At 36.1% G+C, this 17,170-nt stretch overlaps 1 protein-coding gene across 1 annotated transcript in view; it reads left to right on the plus strand.

The window, feature by feature from the left end:
• Positions 1–17,170, plus strand: part of Wdr33 (WD repeat domain 33) — a 100,935-nt gene that overhangs the window by 60,926 nt on the left and 22,839 nt on the right. The window contains exons 8-10 of the mRNA XM_047545099.1: positions 15,283–15,409; positions 16,517–16,671; positions 16,769–16,847. Coding sequence (XP_047401055.1) covers positions 15,283–15,409; positions 16,517–16,671; positions 16,769–16,847 — 361 coding nt within the window. The remainder of the gene's footprint in view (positions 1–15,282; positions 15,410–16,516; positions 16,672–16,768; positions 16,848–17,170) is intronic.

Here is a 17,170-nt window from a genome sequence, read left to right on the forward strand (position 1 = left end):
GGTCAAGTTAAGAGTCTGTCTTCTTAAGTCTTGCTCTATCCGCTATTGAAGATGATGGCAGTTTATTTTGCTATAGTTTTTTTTTTTTTTTTTTTTTTTTTTTCCTTAATTTCACTAAATTCTTTGTCCTGGTAGATTTTTAGATTTTTAATTTTTCAATTTGAATAACTGGATTTTTAAAAAATTTTAATTTATTTTATTTAATTTTTTTTTTTTTTTTAAGGCATTCATCACCAAGTTCTCTCACTTCTTGCTTTGATTTGCATTGTGTCCTATACTGTGACTTCAGTCATACTGGGGTTTCTTGGCTTCTTCCACATCCACTCATTTTTTCAGTTCAGTTAAAAAACGTTTTCAAAAAGCTTTCTCAAAACTGGTGCTTGGGAAGTCAATTTCAAAATTGCTTTGCCTGGAAATGTCTTCAGTGTTGTGTCATCGAATTTAGATAGGACTCTGTTTTCTCCGGGGTGTGAATTCTTGAAGTCTTTTTTTCCTCAGAACTTTGAAGGCTTCCATTGTCTTCCAGCAGTTTGATGACCAAGAAGTCACATGTGATTCTAATTTTCCTGTGTGACTATTCTTTAAATGATCTCTTTTTCTACATGAACTTTTTTTTAAGACTGAGTTTAGATGCAGAGAGTTAAGCTATATCTTTTTTGGCATTATTTAATCTGCAGCATATCTTTGTTTATTCCTTTCTTTTTTTGTTCATTCTTGTTTCCCATTTCTCTATGTATCTCATGGAATTCTCAGTAGATCGTTGGGTGTCTTGGTGCTGTCTACCCTGTGTTACTTGTGTTACATTTTCCTCCATATTTTGTGTTTCTGTATTGGGACATTTCTAATTTATCTACCAGAATACTAATTTAGTCTTCAATCATGCCCAATCTGTTATTTAGCCCTTTTTAAATTTTATCAACTGCATTTTAATTCCCAAGAACTAACAATTCTTTGTTTTTGTTGTTGTTGTTTTGTTTTGTTTTTGTTTTTTTGTAATGGCTTGTTCTATTGTTATTATTATGCCCTCTTCTCTACCCATACTGGGGATTGAACTCTCCCATTGAGCTATATCCCCAGCCCTTTTAATTTTATTTTGAGACAGGATCTTACTAAGTTACCCAGACTGGCCTCAAACATGTAATCATCTACCTTTAGCCATTGGAGGAGCTGGGATTACAGTCATGCATAACACCTGGCTTTAATTTTTTTTTATAATGATTATAGCCCTTAATACTTGGAGTAGTGACTTGAGAATGTAGCTCGTGGAAGAGCTGTTACCTAGCACACATGAGGTCCTGTGTTTGATCTCCAGCACTGAACAGAGGGAGATATTAAATTGAAGTGTTTGTGTGTATATTGTTTGGTTTGATGTCCTGTTCCTATTTGTTTTTATCAAGGCCACTTAATCTATTTCTTTTTCCTGGTCTTTCTCTTATCTGCTGTTTTCTCAAATCTCCAATGATCCTTTGACTAGTAGTTTGTTTTGATTAGTATTTGCATTTCTTTTACAGTTGCTTAAGTTTGCTTATATAAAAATTTACTCTCCTGCATGATAGGTCTCCTGGATTCTGTGTTTAGTAAGGGAGGTAGGGAAGGGCAGCCTTGGAATAAATTGCCAAAGGAAGTAGGTTGTAGTCTGAGGCAAAGTGCCCTAGTTTGTTCCAATCAAACTGCTTTCTCTTTCACCCTTCCCTTTCTCTCCTTCCCTCTCCTTTCTGTTTTCCTACTTCTTTCTTTTGTCCTTTTCATCTTTCATGGTCATAGTGTGGCATTTCTATAAGCTTCATACTGCTTTAGTGGTTTTTTTTCCCCTCAGACTTATTTTTGCTTTGTTAAGAAAGCAGTTGTCTGGCTGTAACAGAGGTCAACTGTTCTACATAAATGGCTCACATTTGAGTTGTCAGTTTTTTAAATTTAAAAAAAAATTTGGTCAACGTACATGAGTCTTGGAAATAAGACCATCCTCTGCAAACCTTTGAAAGCAAGGATGAGCCTGATCATGACTTGATTCCAAAACATGATTTCTTTTCATATTTGTGACCTTGAAATACTTCCCTCCTGATGTTCTTCCATTGTTTTTCCATTTCTGAAGAAATCTTAAATATTAAAATTTAATCATATATACTTAAGTTTGAGGTAATCCATGGCAGTGGAGGATTTGGAGTTATGTGATTAACTGAAAGACATTTAGTTAAACCTAGTATTTTTCCTGGAGGTGTTTCTCCCCTAGAAATGCATTCATAATTTTTAGAAATAGAGAAAATTGTCAAATATTCATACCAAAAATCAGAAGTATTGGAATCATGTTCTTAGTGTTGGAGATGACATTTTAGTTCCATAGAATCTATAGTTACACGAAAAGTATTGCCTGTTATTTTATTTATGTATGTTTTTGTGGCACTGGGGATTGAAACTAATGCCTTACATATGCTAGGCAAACCCTCTTTCACTGAGCTACATTGCCAGTGCCCCTTTCTCAGTTATTTAAAATAGTCAAAATAATGAAGGTAATAGTGGCCTCCCATTTTTAGGTCTTCCAGCGTTGAGATATAATGGGCATTATATCAAGTCTAATGTTTGAGTTGGACATTGGTAATGATAAAACACTGAACAAAAGTTCAGGGGTCATTTTGAAAACTGAAATTTAAGTCTTAGAAAATCTTACCTTGTGTAAGTGCTCTCAAGTTGAGCCATTTTCTGCCTGCCTTATATTCAAAGTTAGTAGCAGCTATTGCTGCGTAACTAAGTCTGTCTGCATGATGAGCTCTTTCAGGGCAGAGGTTGGATCAAAGTAGAAGGTTTTGTTTGTTGATTATTGAGAATGTATGCTGGAGCGATGTGCAATGACTGGGGCCCTATTATAGTCCCAGATTCTTGGTAGGTAGTGGTAGGAGGATCACTTGAACCCCGGGAATTTGAGACTAGCTTGGGCAACATCGCAAGACTCTACCTCAAAAGAAAGGAAAAAAAAAATACCAGGCATGATCCTAAATGCTTCACGTATTTCATTTAATTCCTGTAATAAACCAATAATTGAGTAGTAATCTGCATTTTACACATAGAAGTGTTAATGGTTAGGTAAATTACATGAGAACATAACCAGTAAGTGATACCTGGTTACTAATAACTATTACTTGAACACTGAACCCTGTACCAGTTGGACTTAAATTATATTTAACATGTTCTTTTCTTGATTCCAGTGGAACTGATTTGATACTGTACTTGCACTCCTGTTGGATAAAGCTAATGTCATCTGGGTTATTCCTTTCTCATAGTATGTTGTAAATGAGGATCAGTTCTCATGATTCATTCACTTCCTTTTTTTCCCCATTACTGGGGAGTGAACCCAGGCCTACTCTACCACTGAGCTACTTTCCCACCCTTTTTTATTTTTTATTCAAAACTGGGTCTCAGTAAGTTGCCAAGGCTGACCTTGAATTTGCCATTCACCTTTCTTAACTTCCCAAGTCACTGGGATCACACACATGCATTATCAAGTCTGCCTTGTTTTTGAGAGGTTTTATCCTGTTTAGTGGATCCTGTTGGGATTTTTCAGATGCTTTTCTCATGGTTAGGCTTGGGGTTATGGGTCTTTGGGGGAGGAAGATCCCAGAAGTAAAATATCATTTCCAGCACATCCTATCAAGGGTGGGTACTTCCAGCATGACTTGGTATTCTCCTTGATCACCTGCTTGAGGTCATCTTTGTCAGGTTTTCCCAGCCTAAGGCTATCTTTCCTTCCTTCTCTGGTCTGTACTTTTGGGGGCGGGTGGCGCCTAGGATTGAACTTGGGAGCACTTGACCACTGAGCCACATCCCCAGCCCTATTTTTGTATTTTATTTAGAGACAGTGTATCTGTGAGTTGCGTAGGACTTTGCTAAGGTACTGAAGCTGGCTTTGAACTTGAGATCCTCCTGTTTCAACCTCTCAAGCTGCTGGGATTACAGGCTTGTGCCACTGCGCCTGACTGGACTGTACTTTGTGAAATGAAGTCATGCACAGCCCACACTTAGCAGGTGGGGAATTGTACTCTACCTCCCTCAGGGTGTAGTAGTGACAAAAGTTGCATGGAATTTTTATGCATGAGAGATTTGACTTTACCCCCATTTATTTATGCATTTTTTTCTTCTTTTTTTGGTACCAGGGATTGAACCCAAGGGCATTTTGCCACTAAGCCACATCCCCAGTGCTTTTTTCATTTTTTAATTTTGAGACAGGGTCTCATTATGTTGCTTAGGGCCTTGCTATGTTGCTGAGGCTGGCTTTGAACTTAACGATCCTCCTGCCTCAGCCTCCCAAGCTGCTGGGATTATAAGCATGTACCACCACGTCTAACTTATGCAATTATTTAAATCAGTATGGCTTAATTCTGGAGTTATTTTTTGGGATATGCTGTTAATGAATTAACTAATATAATTATCTCACAGTTGAGGTTTTTCTCATTTATCTGATTTCATCTTTGAAACAGAAATGGGGGGTATTTGTCAAGATCCAGTTGGAGGTAACTCATCCCAGATTACTCATTTACAGACAAAAACAATCAGCGATAGCTGTAAAATTAAAGTCTCTTAGAAATCATGTGATAGACACCCTGCCCCCCAGCAAAATTTTAAGGGTTCATGTAACCTTATTCTGATAGGTACATTTTGTCACTGCCATTGTTACCTTTCTTTCAAGATGTAGGTAGCAGCATTAGGAGGACAAGATTATAGGGAGTCACATTTACCAAAAATGTGCAAATATGCCCAAGAAGATTCTGGCAAAACAGATTCAAAGTACAGTGGATGCTGTAAATGGCTATGATTGCCAAGGTGTTAATTAAATACTTCTTTGACTAGGCTTATTTGTTGCTTTCATGTACGTAAACTTTCAGTTTAAAAGAAATGTAGCCATTATCTGAGCAACTGAAAATGAACCTGTCCACCTTTTTAATTTGCTTTCAGGAGGAAGGTTTACCCTAGGAAATCTTCCTAGGCTCCATATATCATTTAAAATCTCTTGTTTTTCTTCTTGCTTCTGTTTTTTTTTTTCTTCCTTATTAGAGGATTCAGTCATGGTTTCTCTTTATTCTTGGTCCAGCTTATCTGCTGACATTAATAACTATTACTAATGTAGCATAGGTACAGTTCCTTCGGTAATCTTGTTGCCAGACTTGCGTCAATCTTGTAAATGTTTTTGCTTTTGGGTTTCATAATTTTTTAGTTTTTCAAATGATATTTATATTATATGCTTCTTTTTTGACTGTATGTTGTTACTGAATTATGAGTCATGTTTAAAATGTTTACTAGAGAACATTTGACTGTTGAATTATACACATGTGCACATACACACACAACCAGTGCATCTCTTTTCATCCTTCCTTCTAAAGAACTTTGTGCTTCTTCCTGTGTGCCTGTGTTTGGGTCAAAAATATCTGCCACCTCAGACAAATGGCTGAAGTGTCTTATGATATTGGTGTTAACATCTAGGAATCAGAAGAGAACAACAGCAATGAAGTTGAGAATATTTGTTACATTCCCTTGAAGCTGCTCTCCAAAATAGCCTTAAAAATGATTTGAACTTTTGAATAGCTAACAGGAAAATTTGCTCCTTGGCCAAAACACTGCAAAATTGCTTCTTCTCAGTCATTGTAAGTTAAGGATATAGAGGATTGATACATTTTAAATACTATTAGGCAGTATTTTTGAAAAGGTTTTCTTATTGTATCAATCTGATTGTTTTTCTCCTTTTCATATCCCGAAGGTTAGAAAAACGGTCTTTAAAAATCGACTCAAATTGTTTTTTTCCTTGTTTATACCTTCCCCCATGTTATTGTATGATCTAAGCAGTCCTACATATACATTTCAGCAAAATTTATGCCTGTGTGTTTCTTGTCTCACACATATATTCAGCATACATTCGTAAGAATTTGTTCACTTGGATGCTAAAAGTACTTAATTAGTTGTATGGCATTAATCTTATGCATTGTATGCTTAATTTCAATTTCTAACCTACTTGACAGTTTGGTTTAGGCAAGCCTTTGTCAATTTTCCATGTAATTACATGGTATAATCAACAAATCATTTTACCTGCTTGTGCAAATTAAATGTGGGATTTAAGTAGGAGTTTGGCAAGTTTATGATACATCATCTCTTTTTTTTCCATTGAGTTGCAGTGTTAAGTTTGCGTATTGGTTGCTCTTCTGACATCTCAAGATTTTTACAACTTGGAAAACACTTCTGTGCTACCACTCATTCCTAATCAAACCTTACATTTTGCCATATTTATTTCTGAATTTGTTTTTGAAGAAATACACATTACAAATATGGTTGAAGGCCCCTTTGTGTATTCCCCCCTCCTTCTTTTCCCTTCCTCAGAGGTGTCCACTCCCTGAATTTAGGTTCATCATTGTCAAACATACAGAGCTAGGATTTCACATTTCCAAATCAATCTCCTGATGAACATAGAAATAATCTTGAGAAAAAAAACTCATGATTAAATTCTCTTAAAGATTAATAACATATATTGCAAGCACCAGAGACTCTCAGATGCGGGGGAAAAAACTTTTCCGTTTAAAAAGTTCAGCATCGACCAACTTACTTGATCACCAGAACCCTTCACCCATGATTCTGTGTGCTGTTGTTGCTTGGAACACTTTGAATACTGCTAGAGGTGTACCCATTCTGGAATTGATCTAGCATTAAATTTTATAGTTTTTCATTAATGGAGCTTTCTAGATTGGAATGACAAAGGTTCTAATAGTAATCACTCACATTTAATGTTGATGGAATTATGGTGAGAACCTTTCAAAAAAAGAAGGTAAAATGCTCATAAATTACACATTTATTGATGGATGTGCAAGTTACCCTTCTTAATTTTTCCAATTCTTGAGTTCTCTGATCTTCTGAACTGTCTTGCTATGGACCTTGGCTTTACTTACCCCTTTGCCTTAAACTGATCTGTTTATGTTTTTGTGGCCAGAAGTAGCCTGAGTTTGCTGTTAATGTTTAACACATTTTCTTGAGTGACAGTTCTTAAACTGTTAATATTGTACAAGATGACACTTGAATTCTTTGTTTGCTTTTTTTCCTTCCTGTATTAGAACATCTTGGTGCTTTTTATAAGTTATGTATAAAAGAAATTTTTCTTAATATTTGTTCATATAATGACCTGATCCAGGAAAAATAAAATGGGAAAATGGACACTATTTCTGACCTTCAAATAAAACTTATTTATTGGTTTTCAGACTGTTCACCGAGCCTTGGGTTCTACGCATTGTCTTAGGGCAGAGTTATATTGGGTGACAGGTCCTTTAGGATCTGATGAGGCTGTGGAGAAGGGGTGAAATTCTGGGAAAATGCACAGGGACACAAAATTTACACACAATTTCACAAAAGCCAGGGAGCCACCTTCTTTAAGGGAAATCTCACAAAACAGCTCCTCCCCTTACCAGCTTCTTGCCTTCACCACACTCCACTTTGTGCTTCTGGGATAGGAAATAAAGAGCAGGAAGTTTCCACTATCCACAAAAGTAAGTCTAGCACTTCTGTTTACCAAAGAGTCTAAATCCTAGAGCATTTATTGTGTTGTTCTTACAATTAAAGGGTTAATAATTAAGGTGAGTCTGCTTTGTTTTCCTAAGATATTTTAAAGCACATGAATGAATTTTTCATTAGGAAGATCATCTTGTTTACATTCTGCACCAAGCTATTTCAGGCACGATTATATATTTTAAAGTGGGGGATTTTTCTATTTTATTTTATGGAGAAGTCTCAAAAAATTACATTTAAAAATAAGTTTCAGTTTTAATTCAGAAAATTTTTAAATTATTAAGTATTAATGATCTTGGAAAAGTTAATGTTCCAGGGCTACATAATCCCACAGCTATTACCCCAGTGTTCAGCCCTTGTTTTACTTGGTGATCACATTTCAGAGGCTGGCACCCATTATAGGAACCTAATAAATGTTGGTGTCATGCACACTTACTTTGAATTAATGAATGAGAGGAGGAGTACATAAAAGAATGTGTGAAAGAATGATCAAGTGGAAAGAGTGGTGGAGGAGTACATAAAAGAATGCATGAAAGAATGATCAGGTGGAATAAATAAAATCATTTACTTCCTATTCACTGTAAATTTTAATGCACAGTTAATGGCTGCTTTTGCAAGTAATTTGTTGAACACTGTCTGGTCTGTTAGACAGTTAATACACAAACCTGTGTCCGTGTCTCCAAAGATGCTGAATTGATCAATCAGTTGTTGGTAGGACACTGAGGAAATGTTTAGCTAGCTGACTTTCTAGCTAAGAAATGGTACAGGATTCATGACCTTCAAGGCATGACCCCTAAACATAACCCAGTGTGGTTAGATTAATTTTTAGTTTATTTTGATGGAGTTAGGTAATAGACACTGGCCTTCATAATCAATCCAGTTATTCTCAGATATTTAAAAGAAATAATTCTTCCTTGTACATATTTTTTTTCTTCCTTGTATATTTGTTTTTAGATTTTTATCCCTAACTAGTTTTGAGAGATGAGAACAGATGTCATACACAGTCTCCTCAGTTATAGTTGAGCAAGTTGAAGTTGATTTAGAATTTGAACAATCAGTTGGAACTATTCTGCCACTTCATTTGGATGTTACATTTAGTGAGATGAAGAGAGGATTAAATCAGAAAGAAGAAAACATGTGCCATCTCCCACCACTGGTTAACCCTTCAAGGCTGCAGTGTTCTCATCAAAAATTGTAGGGACTGGGGTTGTAACTCGGTGGTAGAGCACTTGCCTAGCATGTGTGAGGCACTGGGTTCAATCCTCAGCACCACATAAAAATAAAGTTATTGTGTCCATCTACAACTAAAAAAAAAATTATACATCTGGATTATTTTGTAGGTCCTTCCTAGCTCTGATATAATTAAAGATAACTTTTTGTTGCTGGTTTTCTTTGTGTAACTGAGATAGTGAATAAAAATAATATGACATGGAAATTTAAAGGGAAACTTTTTTGAAGGCTGATTATTGTCTTAAGAGGCCTTTTTGTAAGGATGGGAATATTCTGTTATCTGAACTATTCAGTGTGCTAGCCACTAGTCACATGTAACTTGAGTACTTGAAATGCCACTAGTATGAGTAAGGAACTAAACTTTTAACTCAAAATAGTTATATGTGGCTCATAGCTACCATATTGGACCATGCAGGTTAAGTTCCTAAAATACTTGTGTTCAAAGGGAATTCCACACACAGATGTATGTTAGTCTGGTTCTTTATATAACGATTGACAACTAGAATCTCTAAATTTAAAAAATTTGCAATTGCACCTCTAGTCTAACCACTGGAATCTTTCTTCAAGCATATCCTCTGTTTCCAATTGTAGTCAAGTGTATATAAGGTGCCGTGACTTTTCCCAGTCATCCTGGATTCTTAGTAACCATGTTCCTATATTATTGATTTTAAAGTTCTGCCATCCTTTTGAGGATCATGTGTGTACACTATGGCCTACTTGTAGATTACTGTCAGTCCCCTCTAGAGCCAGACTGTCCCTGTAGTAGACTTTGTAGTGCTAGAGCAAGTTTTGTGTTGCTCAGTCTGACCTTTTTTATTTTATATTTTACATGCTTGATTCTGATAAGTTTAATTAAATACCATTTAAAAAAATAGTCCTTCATTTGTAAGAAGTTTTTAGTCCTAAACTCCAACCATTAGCAAAATTTTTTTAGTACTGAAACATCTCTATCATTAGGCTATAAAAACAGTTACAACTGAATGAATTCAGCATTGGATATACCCCATTCTTGGGATTTCCATTTTTGGGGGTCCCAGTGAGCACTGATCAAATTTAATGTAGAGGCATTCTTTAGGGATGGTGTTTGAAATTGATAGACCATGTGTTTGGTACTCAGTCATTTTTCTATCAAATACTAACTTACATAAGATCATGTTTTTATATGTGGCTTGCCAGTTCACCAATATCTTCGAAACCTGATTCAGCTGTACTGAGCCTGAGGTCTCATTGAAAATTCTACGGCCCTGCTGAGGATCTGAAGCACATCTTCCTGAGACCACAAGTGCTGGTTAGCTCTGTATTGCAGAGCAAAGTCAATAATTGATATGTTATTCCTTTGATTTTTGAATAGAGGGAGACCAAAGGCAGTTGTCATTAAACAAAGCAATAAGAGGACATGTTAAGAAACATCAAGCAGCACAGAAGTAGGAGAAAATGCTGCCTTATTCCCATACTATTTCTTCTCTCTAGTATGTTATTACCTTTTACATGTTCTATTATACACATGGGATCTTAATGCCTTGGTTTTTTGTCTATATTTTTTACAAGGCTTATTTACTAAGATACAGAAAATTTCCAGCACCTGAAAGGTACCTGTATCAGTTTTAATAACCATATTGCATTCAGTTATGTGAGTTTACTTTAATTTCCCTTAGTCACCCCTCATTTATTCATATTTAGGTTATTTCCAGTCTTGACAATTCAAACAGTGCAGTAAATATCTTGGAACGTAAATTCTGGTATGCTTTTCAGTTACAGGATGAATTTCTACCAGCGGATTTATAGGATCATAGGCTATGTGCCTTTAAGATTTTGGTGGCTATGGCCAAATGGCCTCCTCCCAAAAATGTAGCAGTTTACTTTCCAACCAGTTACAAATGAGAACACCTCTTAATCTAACACTAAGGGATACCACATGATTTATGCTAATTTGGTAGGGATAGTATGAACTAGCAAAGTAATTTGCATTCAGTGGTGGTTTTTCTCATATTAAAAAACATACCAAAAGTTTTGTACACAAAAACTAACCTGTGTTATTTATTCTTAAAACCACAATATCACACTAGAGGAAATGTGAATAGAAACACTTTCATGTTTCAACTAGCCCAATATAATTTTCACTTTTGCTTATCTTTATCTGTAGTTTTGTAACCATGTAGATTTTTATTATAATCATCCTGTCAACATATTAATGTGTTTGCTTTTAGTGTACATTATTTCATAAGCCTTTTTTTTTTTCGTTTCCAGCATTTTCATTTTAATAGATGTGTGATTGTTTAATATTGGGTTATGGCAAGTTTTATCTGTCATTCTATGATACTTTGTTTCCTACTTTTCACTATTATGAACAAGGCTTCCGATACTACCATGAAAGTTTTCCCTCCCCACTCCCGCCTTTTTCTGCCTCATTTTTTTTTTTTTTTAAAGAGCCCTGGTCTTGCTGTTTTCCCAGGTGGTCTCGAACTGCTGGGATCAAGCCATATGTGACCCAGCCTTCCAAGTAGCTGCAAGTACAGGTGTGCACCACTGCACCTGCATGTATATAGGTTTTTAAAAATTATTTTCTTAGGACAGTTTCCTACTAGTTTTACTTTTCTTGACCTAAATGTATGTATTGGCATTGGCATGACAGGGTAACTTTTTATCATTTGAAATAATTTTTGTCACTGCAGAGGAAATCCAGTTCAGTTTTTCTTTCCGGACTAGCTTAATCTATTTTTTTGTTTTTTATAAAGTATAAAGATTTCACACCTACTTTCCTGATGTAATTTTCCTGTTACTTAGTTAATTCAGTGAATATTTTTTGTGGGGGGGGGTACCAGGGATTTAACTCAAGGGCACTCAACCACTGAGCCACATCCCCAGCCCTATTTTGTATTTTATTTAGAGATAGGGTCTCACTGAGCTGCTTAGTGCCTCACTTTTGTTGGGATTACAGGCGTGTGCCACTTCTCCCAGCTCAGTAAATTTTTTTTTGATTGATATTTTCCCTCAGTAGACTATGTGTTTCAAAATTTAAAACTGACAAAACAATATATATATATTAGAATATCACTTACCTGAAATACTTATGAACAAAAGTTTTTCAGATTTCATTTTTTTTTTTAATTTATCAGATTTTGGAATATTTGCATATATGTAATGAGATACTTGTGGGTGGGTCCTAAGGCTAAACACAGAATTTATTTTTATTTCACATACACCTTATACACATAGCCTGAAGGTAATTTTATACAATATTTTTAATTTTAATTTTTTTTTTAATCAGGGATTGAACCCAGGGGTGCTCAACCATTGAGCCACGTCCCCAGCCCCCCCCCCTTTTTTTTTTGGGACAGGGTCTTGTTAAGTTGCTTAGGGCCTCTCATTTGCAGTCCTCCTACCTCAGCCTCCTGAGCCACTGGGATTACAGGCTTGCACCACCACTCCTGACTTAGTTTAATATTTTTAATAATTTCTCTAAGTGTCATAGTATGAAGTTTTGTGCCTATGGCATTGTTTCAGCACTGAAGAAGTTTGAGATTTTGAAGCATTTTGGAGTTTGGGATTAGGGATGGTCAGCTTATACAAATTTACCTTTGTCTCTAAGCCTTCCTGGTTCCCTCTATTGGAGGAAGTTAGTATGAGATTCTTGTGTAATCTTTAAGATACATTTTATGCATTTTTGAGCAAGTGTTAGTTTGTGCTTCTTTGTATGGATCTGTGACCCTTTTGAAGCCACAAATGTTAGCGTGTTGCTTATATTTTCTTAGGTGACTTTATTTGTACTTAATTTTTAAAAATATATATAATACAGGCACATGATTTAGAAATAAAACAATGTAAAGGCTGAAAAATGAATAATTATCTATCCCAATTTTCTATCTGATAAGACATCCTTTAGGAGTCTTTGGGTAGATAGAAGCAAATAGGAAAGTACATGTTGTTGTTCCTTTCCCCTTTTGCAACTCTAAAACAGACCTTTTTATGTCTAAAAAGATAATTAGTCCTTAAGAGTAGAGGCTCTGGAATTGTTTCTCTATTATTCAACACCCTGAATTTATTTTGTAATATATTCAGAATGTATTTGGAGATATGCATATATCCTGAGTGCTCCCTGCATGCAGATCTCTGCTCTGCCATGTATCAGCTGTGTGATCAAGAGCCAGTTCTTTCATCAGTCTTTTAGAGTATTCATTATACAATGATGAGTTAGCATTACTGTACATTCTTCATTAAGTGTAGTACCTTATATATGTTTTCTAGTATGATTTTTTTTTTTTTTTTTTTGCGGTGCTGGGGATTGAACCCAGGGCCTTGTGCTTGCAGGGCAAGCACTTTACCAACTGAGCTATCTCCCCAACCCCTAGTATGATTATTTTTTAAAATTAAGAATAGTTAAAATAAATAAAATAAAATTAAGAATAGTGACCAAAAAAATAATATTTGAGAATAGGTACCAATCAGTTTGACTTATATCTGTGATGTGAGTGAATGTGAGTAAATTCATGGCATTCTTTCCTTGTTTGAATTTTACCCAAATAAATTATAGAGAAATTCAGAAAACAAAGCAGCTAAAGTATATTTTATAGGTTTTTTATGGGTTGATAGTGTTTTATTTTTGCATATACTTCTTTAAAATAAATATATCTTTTCACTACACAGGTATACTTTTTTATGTAATAAAAGTATTCCAGAAAAGGTAAAGGTTGAAATGGGTCCTAAGAATGCATTCTCATGCATTTGCCAGAAATTCCTATTTGTTTGGTTAAAATTCATACATAGCTATACAAAATATTCATTTTTAGGTGGGCCATAAAGGTTTGAAATTCCTGATCACATTATTTTCAGTGTCAGATTGGTAATAACATTAAAGATTTTTAAGGAAGGAAGGGGCCAGAGGACTGAATTTTGTTTCTATTTCAATTTTTCCATCTTTAGTTTTAATAAAATACCAAGCAACAGCAAAATCTGCTTTCCCCTTTCCCACCTTCAGAGTCATGCTCATGGCATGGGAGTTACAAAATATGTTCCTCAATAGAGCACTTGCCTAGCATTTGTGAGGTCCTGAACAAAAAAAGTTCATTGAAGAAAATATAAAGACACAAGGAAAAGGAATCTCCATAATACCACCTTCACCCAGCTTTATGGCATTTTTAACAACTGGGTGTCTAGTCTTGCTATTTTTCTCTGCACAGATATGTACATGGAGTCACTCATGTTGAATTGTTTGCCTTTTACAGTGAGGGGACAACTAATTTCTTGAAAGATAAACAGTATCATGGATGTTTTAATCACATCATTAAATTATCCACAGGATCATTTATAATAGGTGCATCATATTCCTTTTGAGTACATATACCATGCTGCAATTATTTCCTTGTAAAAAAATCCCTCTGGACATCCATTACTTCCTGACGATAGAATCTGGACCATGGAGTTATTAGGTTGTGGGATATGCACTTGTTTGTGCTTTTAGAACAATACTTGTTCTCCAGATGATTAGCCCACTCCTGTGCTTGCCAGCATGGCCTACTGTGTTGGGATAAGCCTAGCCCTCTGTGAGATATGTTTCTCCTCTTTATGAACTGCTGCAGAATACTTCCAATGCCTAGAGACCATCTTTCCTTCTCCCTGTTTGCCTTTGTCTCTTTTATTCCAAATTCTTCCCTTCCCACCTAAAATTTTCTGAAACCGTTTCATATGTTCTCTTAACTTTTCACCTGCCTCTTAGTGCATCTGCTTCATAAATCTCCACTCCTGGCTTGTAAGTGTGTGTGTGTGTGTGTGTGTGTGTGTGTGTGTGTGTGTGTGTCTGTGTGTGTGTATGTATTGCTAGAAATTGAACTCAGGGCTTAGTGCATGCTAGGCAAATCTCACCTACTGAGCTACATCACCTTTTTATTTTGAGGTAGGCTTTTGCTAAGTCGCCCTGGCTGGCCTTGACCTTTTGATCCTCTTGCCTCAGCCTCCTGATGCATAAAATATTCTTGAGACTGTACTATACCACGTATTTTAAAAACCATACCCATTTCTTCATTTTGTTAATCCTGATTTTCACGTTTGTGTTTTTTAGTAACTCAGTTTATTGTGATTATGTGTTAACTTAACATGGGAATCTGACACAGATTATTTTTCTCCTGTACTTCAACAAATGTACTAGTAGAAAGCTGAAATACTTTTTCCCCCCTCATTTTATATACCAAGGAGTTTTAAATGATAATAAAGTAGGAAAACCAAAGTTTGCTGTTTGTGGGCTTAAGAACTGCAACTTTCAAAAGGACTTGGCCTACGTGTCAGCAAGTAGGCTTGGAGATATACTTAGTTCCAGGAGGTTTTTGTGCATCCTGGCACAAGAGGAGGGCTTGCTGTATCTATCAAAAGACTTCCAGACACAGACCAAAGAGTCTTAAAAAGTTTAACTTGACTGGGCAATGAGATCAAGACATTTAGTAGATTTCTCTACTTTGGTTAAATCACAATGAAGAGTTGCTTTAAATGCACATGACTGATTAGGTTTTTATCCTAACTTGTTTCCGACAGGGCATGGTGCTGATGTGAAATGTGTAGACTGGCATCCAACCAAAGGGTTAGTTGTTTCAGGAAGTAAAGATAGTCAACAGCCAATCAAGTTCTGGGATCCCAAGACTGGGCAGAGTCTTGCAACACTGTAAGTGATAGGAACCCCACCCTTAGTCCTGGAACAAAGGAGAACACAGCCTGTATTCTTTAACTTTTAGCTTTCTCTTACATATTCCTGTAAAAGTTTAGACACCAGATGGACTTGGATCTGTAGACTTCTTATTGTTTTTTCTCTATAAATCCCTAATGAGATAGACTTGATATTTGTTCTGCCACATATGCCTAAATTTAATTTGGTGAGCATATTGGGGGAGCAGGAAGAGGAAGTGCTTATTACCATTTGGTTTCACTGTTTATTCCCATCAGAATACCTTTTGGCACTGTATGGAGTTGCTGTATGTGCCTCTTAGAAGTCATAGCCCAGCCTTCTCCATCTAATCTATTTATAAAGGAGGTCCTCCTTACTGCCCCCCCCCCCAATAAAATAAAAGAATAGGGTTTCCCTCCATTTTTGAGCCAATTTTCATTTTTTTTGTCTCATACTTACAATGTACCTGCATAATACCATTTTTCTCTTTGAATTCTTTGTAAATATTCACAGTTCTATGAATATGTTCACTTTTTTGACTGAGCTGCTGCATCCTGATCCTTCAATTGGGAATTAAACCATCCACAAGTGGATTGGTTGGAGTAAGGCTGCCTTATTGTGTAATTCCAGTGACTCTGACCAATGCTACACCTTGTGACTGGTGCCCCTTGAAGTTGTACATTGCACAGGCTGCAGAGGCATTGTCTTTAGTTCAAATTAACCCTTACATTATCCAGTGCCCACTTTTATGCTTTGTCTTAATAAGAAGAATGTCATTGACTTTTTAAAATTGAATGACCTTTACTGAATATTGGTTTGTGTGTTCCAAGTGCTTCCCCTGCTTCACAGATAATTTTGTCCAATTGAAGCTCTGCTGCTGTTTTTTCTGGGTAGTGAGAGCTGCACTTTAGCAATGGACATTATTTCTATTAACCTAATTCTTTCAAGTGTACTTTAAACTCTGGCCCCATAATTTTATATACTTATTACTTCTAGGCCACACCAATTGCTATCTTGATCCATGGTGCTTTCAACCAAAATGGTCATTTCGTTGATTGATGCTTGTTTTGAATTCCGATGATTATTTTCTTGGTGCTTTGTTTCTAGTCATGCCCATAAAAACACTGTAATGGAAGTGAAATTAAACCTCAATGGCAATTGGCTACTCACAGCATCACGTGACCATCTCTGTAAACTTTTTGACATTCGAAACCTGAAAGAAGAGCTTCAAGTCTTCCGAGGTCATAAGAAAGAAGCCACAGGTCAGTGACTTTGTTATGCTTGGGTTTTTGATGATTATTACCCAAACAATTCTCATACCCAAACAATTTTGTCTTTTCCCTTGTTACTGTTTTACAGCTGTGGCCTGGCATCCTGTTCATGAGGGACTTTTTGCCAGTGGAGGATCAGATGGTTCTTTGTTATTCTGGCATGTTGGGTGTGTAACATTTATTATGTAAAGAAGCTGGGGATGTAGCTCAGTACACAGGTAGACCTCATGTAGAACCACAAAATAAAAGGAGAGAAGTATCACACACAAAATTATTATATTTTTCATGGCATAAAAGTGGCATTTTATTCTGGAGGTCAGGGATTTGGTAGTTCAGAACTTTTGACAGGGCACAGCAGGTATGGTTCCTTTGTTTCTTTGTGTTTGAAGTCCCTGCTGGGATGACCTGAAGGCCGGGCTTCACTTGGGCACTGTGTACTGGAATATATGGCCTCTCTGTGTGGCAGAGGCTTCTTGAAGAATGGGCCTGA

The sequence above is a fragment of the Sciurus carolinensis genome, chromosome 3 (assembly GCF_902686445.1).
Source record: "Sciurus carolinensis chromosome 3, mSciCar1.2, whole genome shotgun sequence".
Taxonomy (NCBI): Eukaryota; Metazoa; Chordata; class Mammalia; order Rodentia; family Sciuridae; genus Sciurus; species Sciurus carolinensis.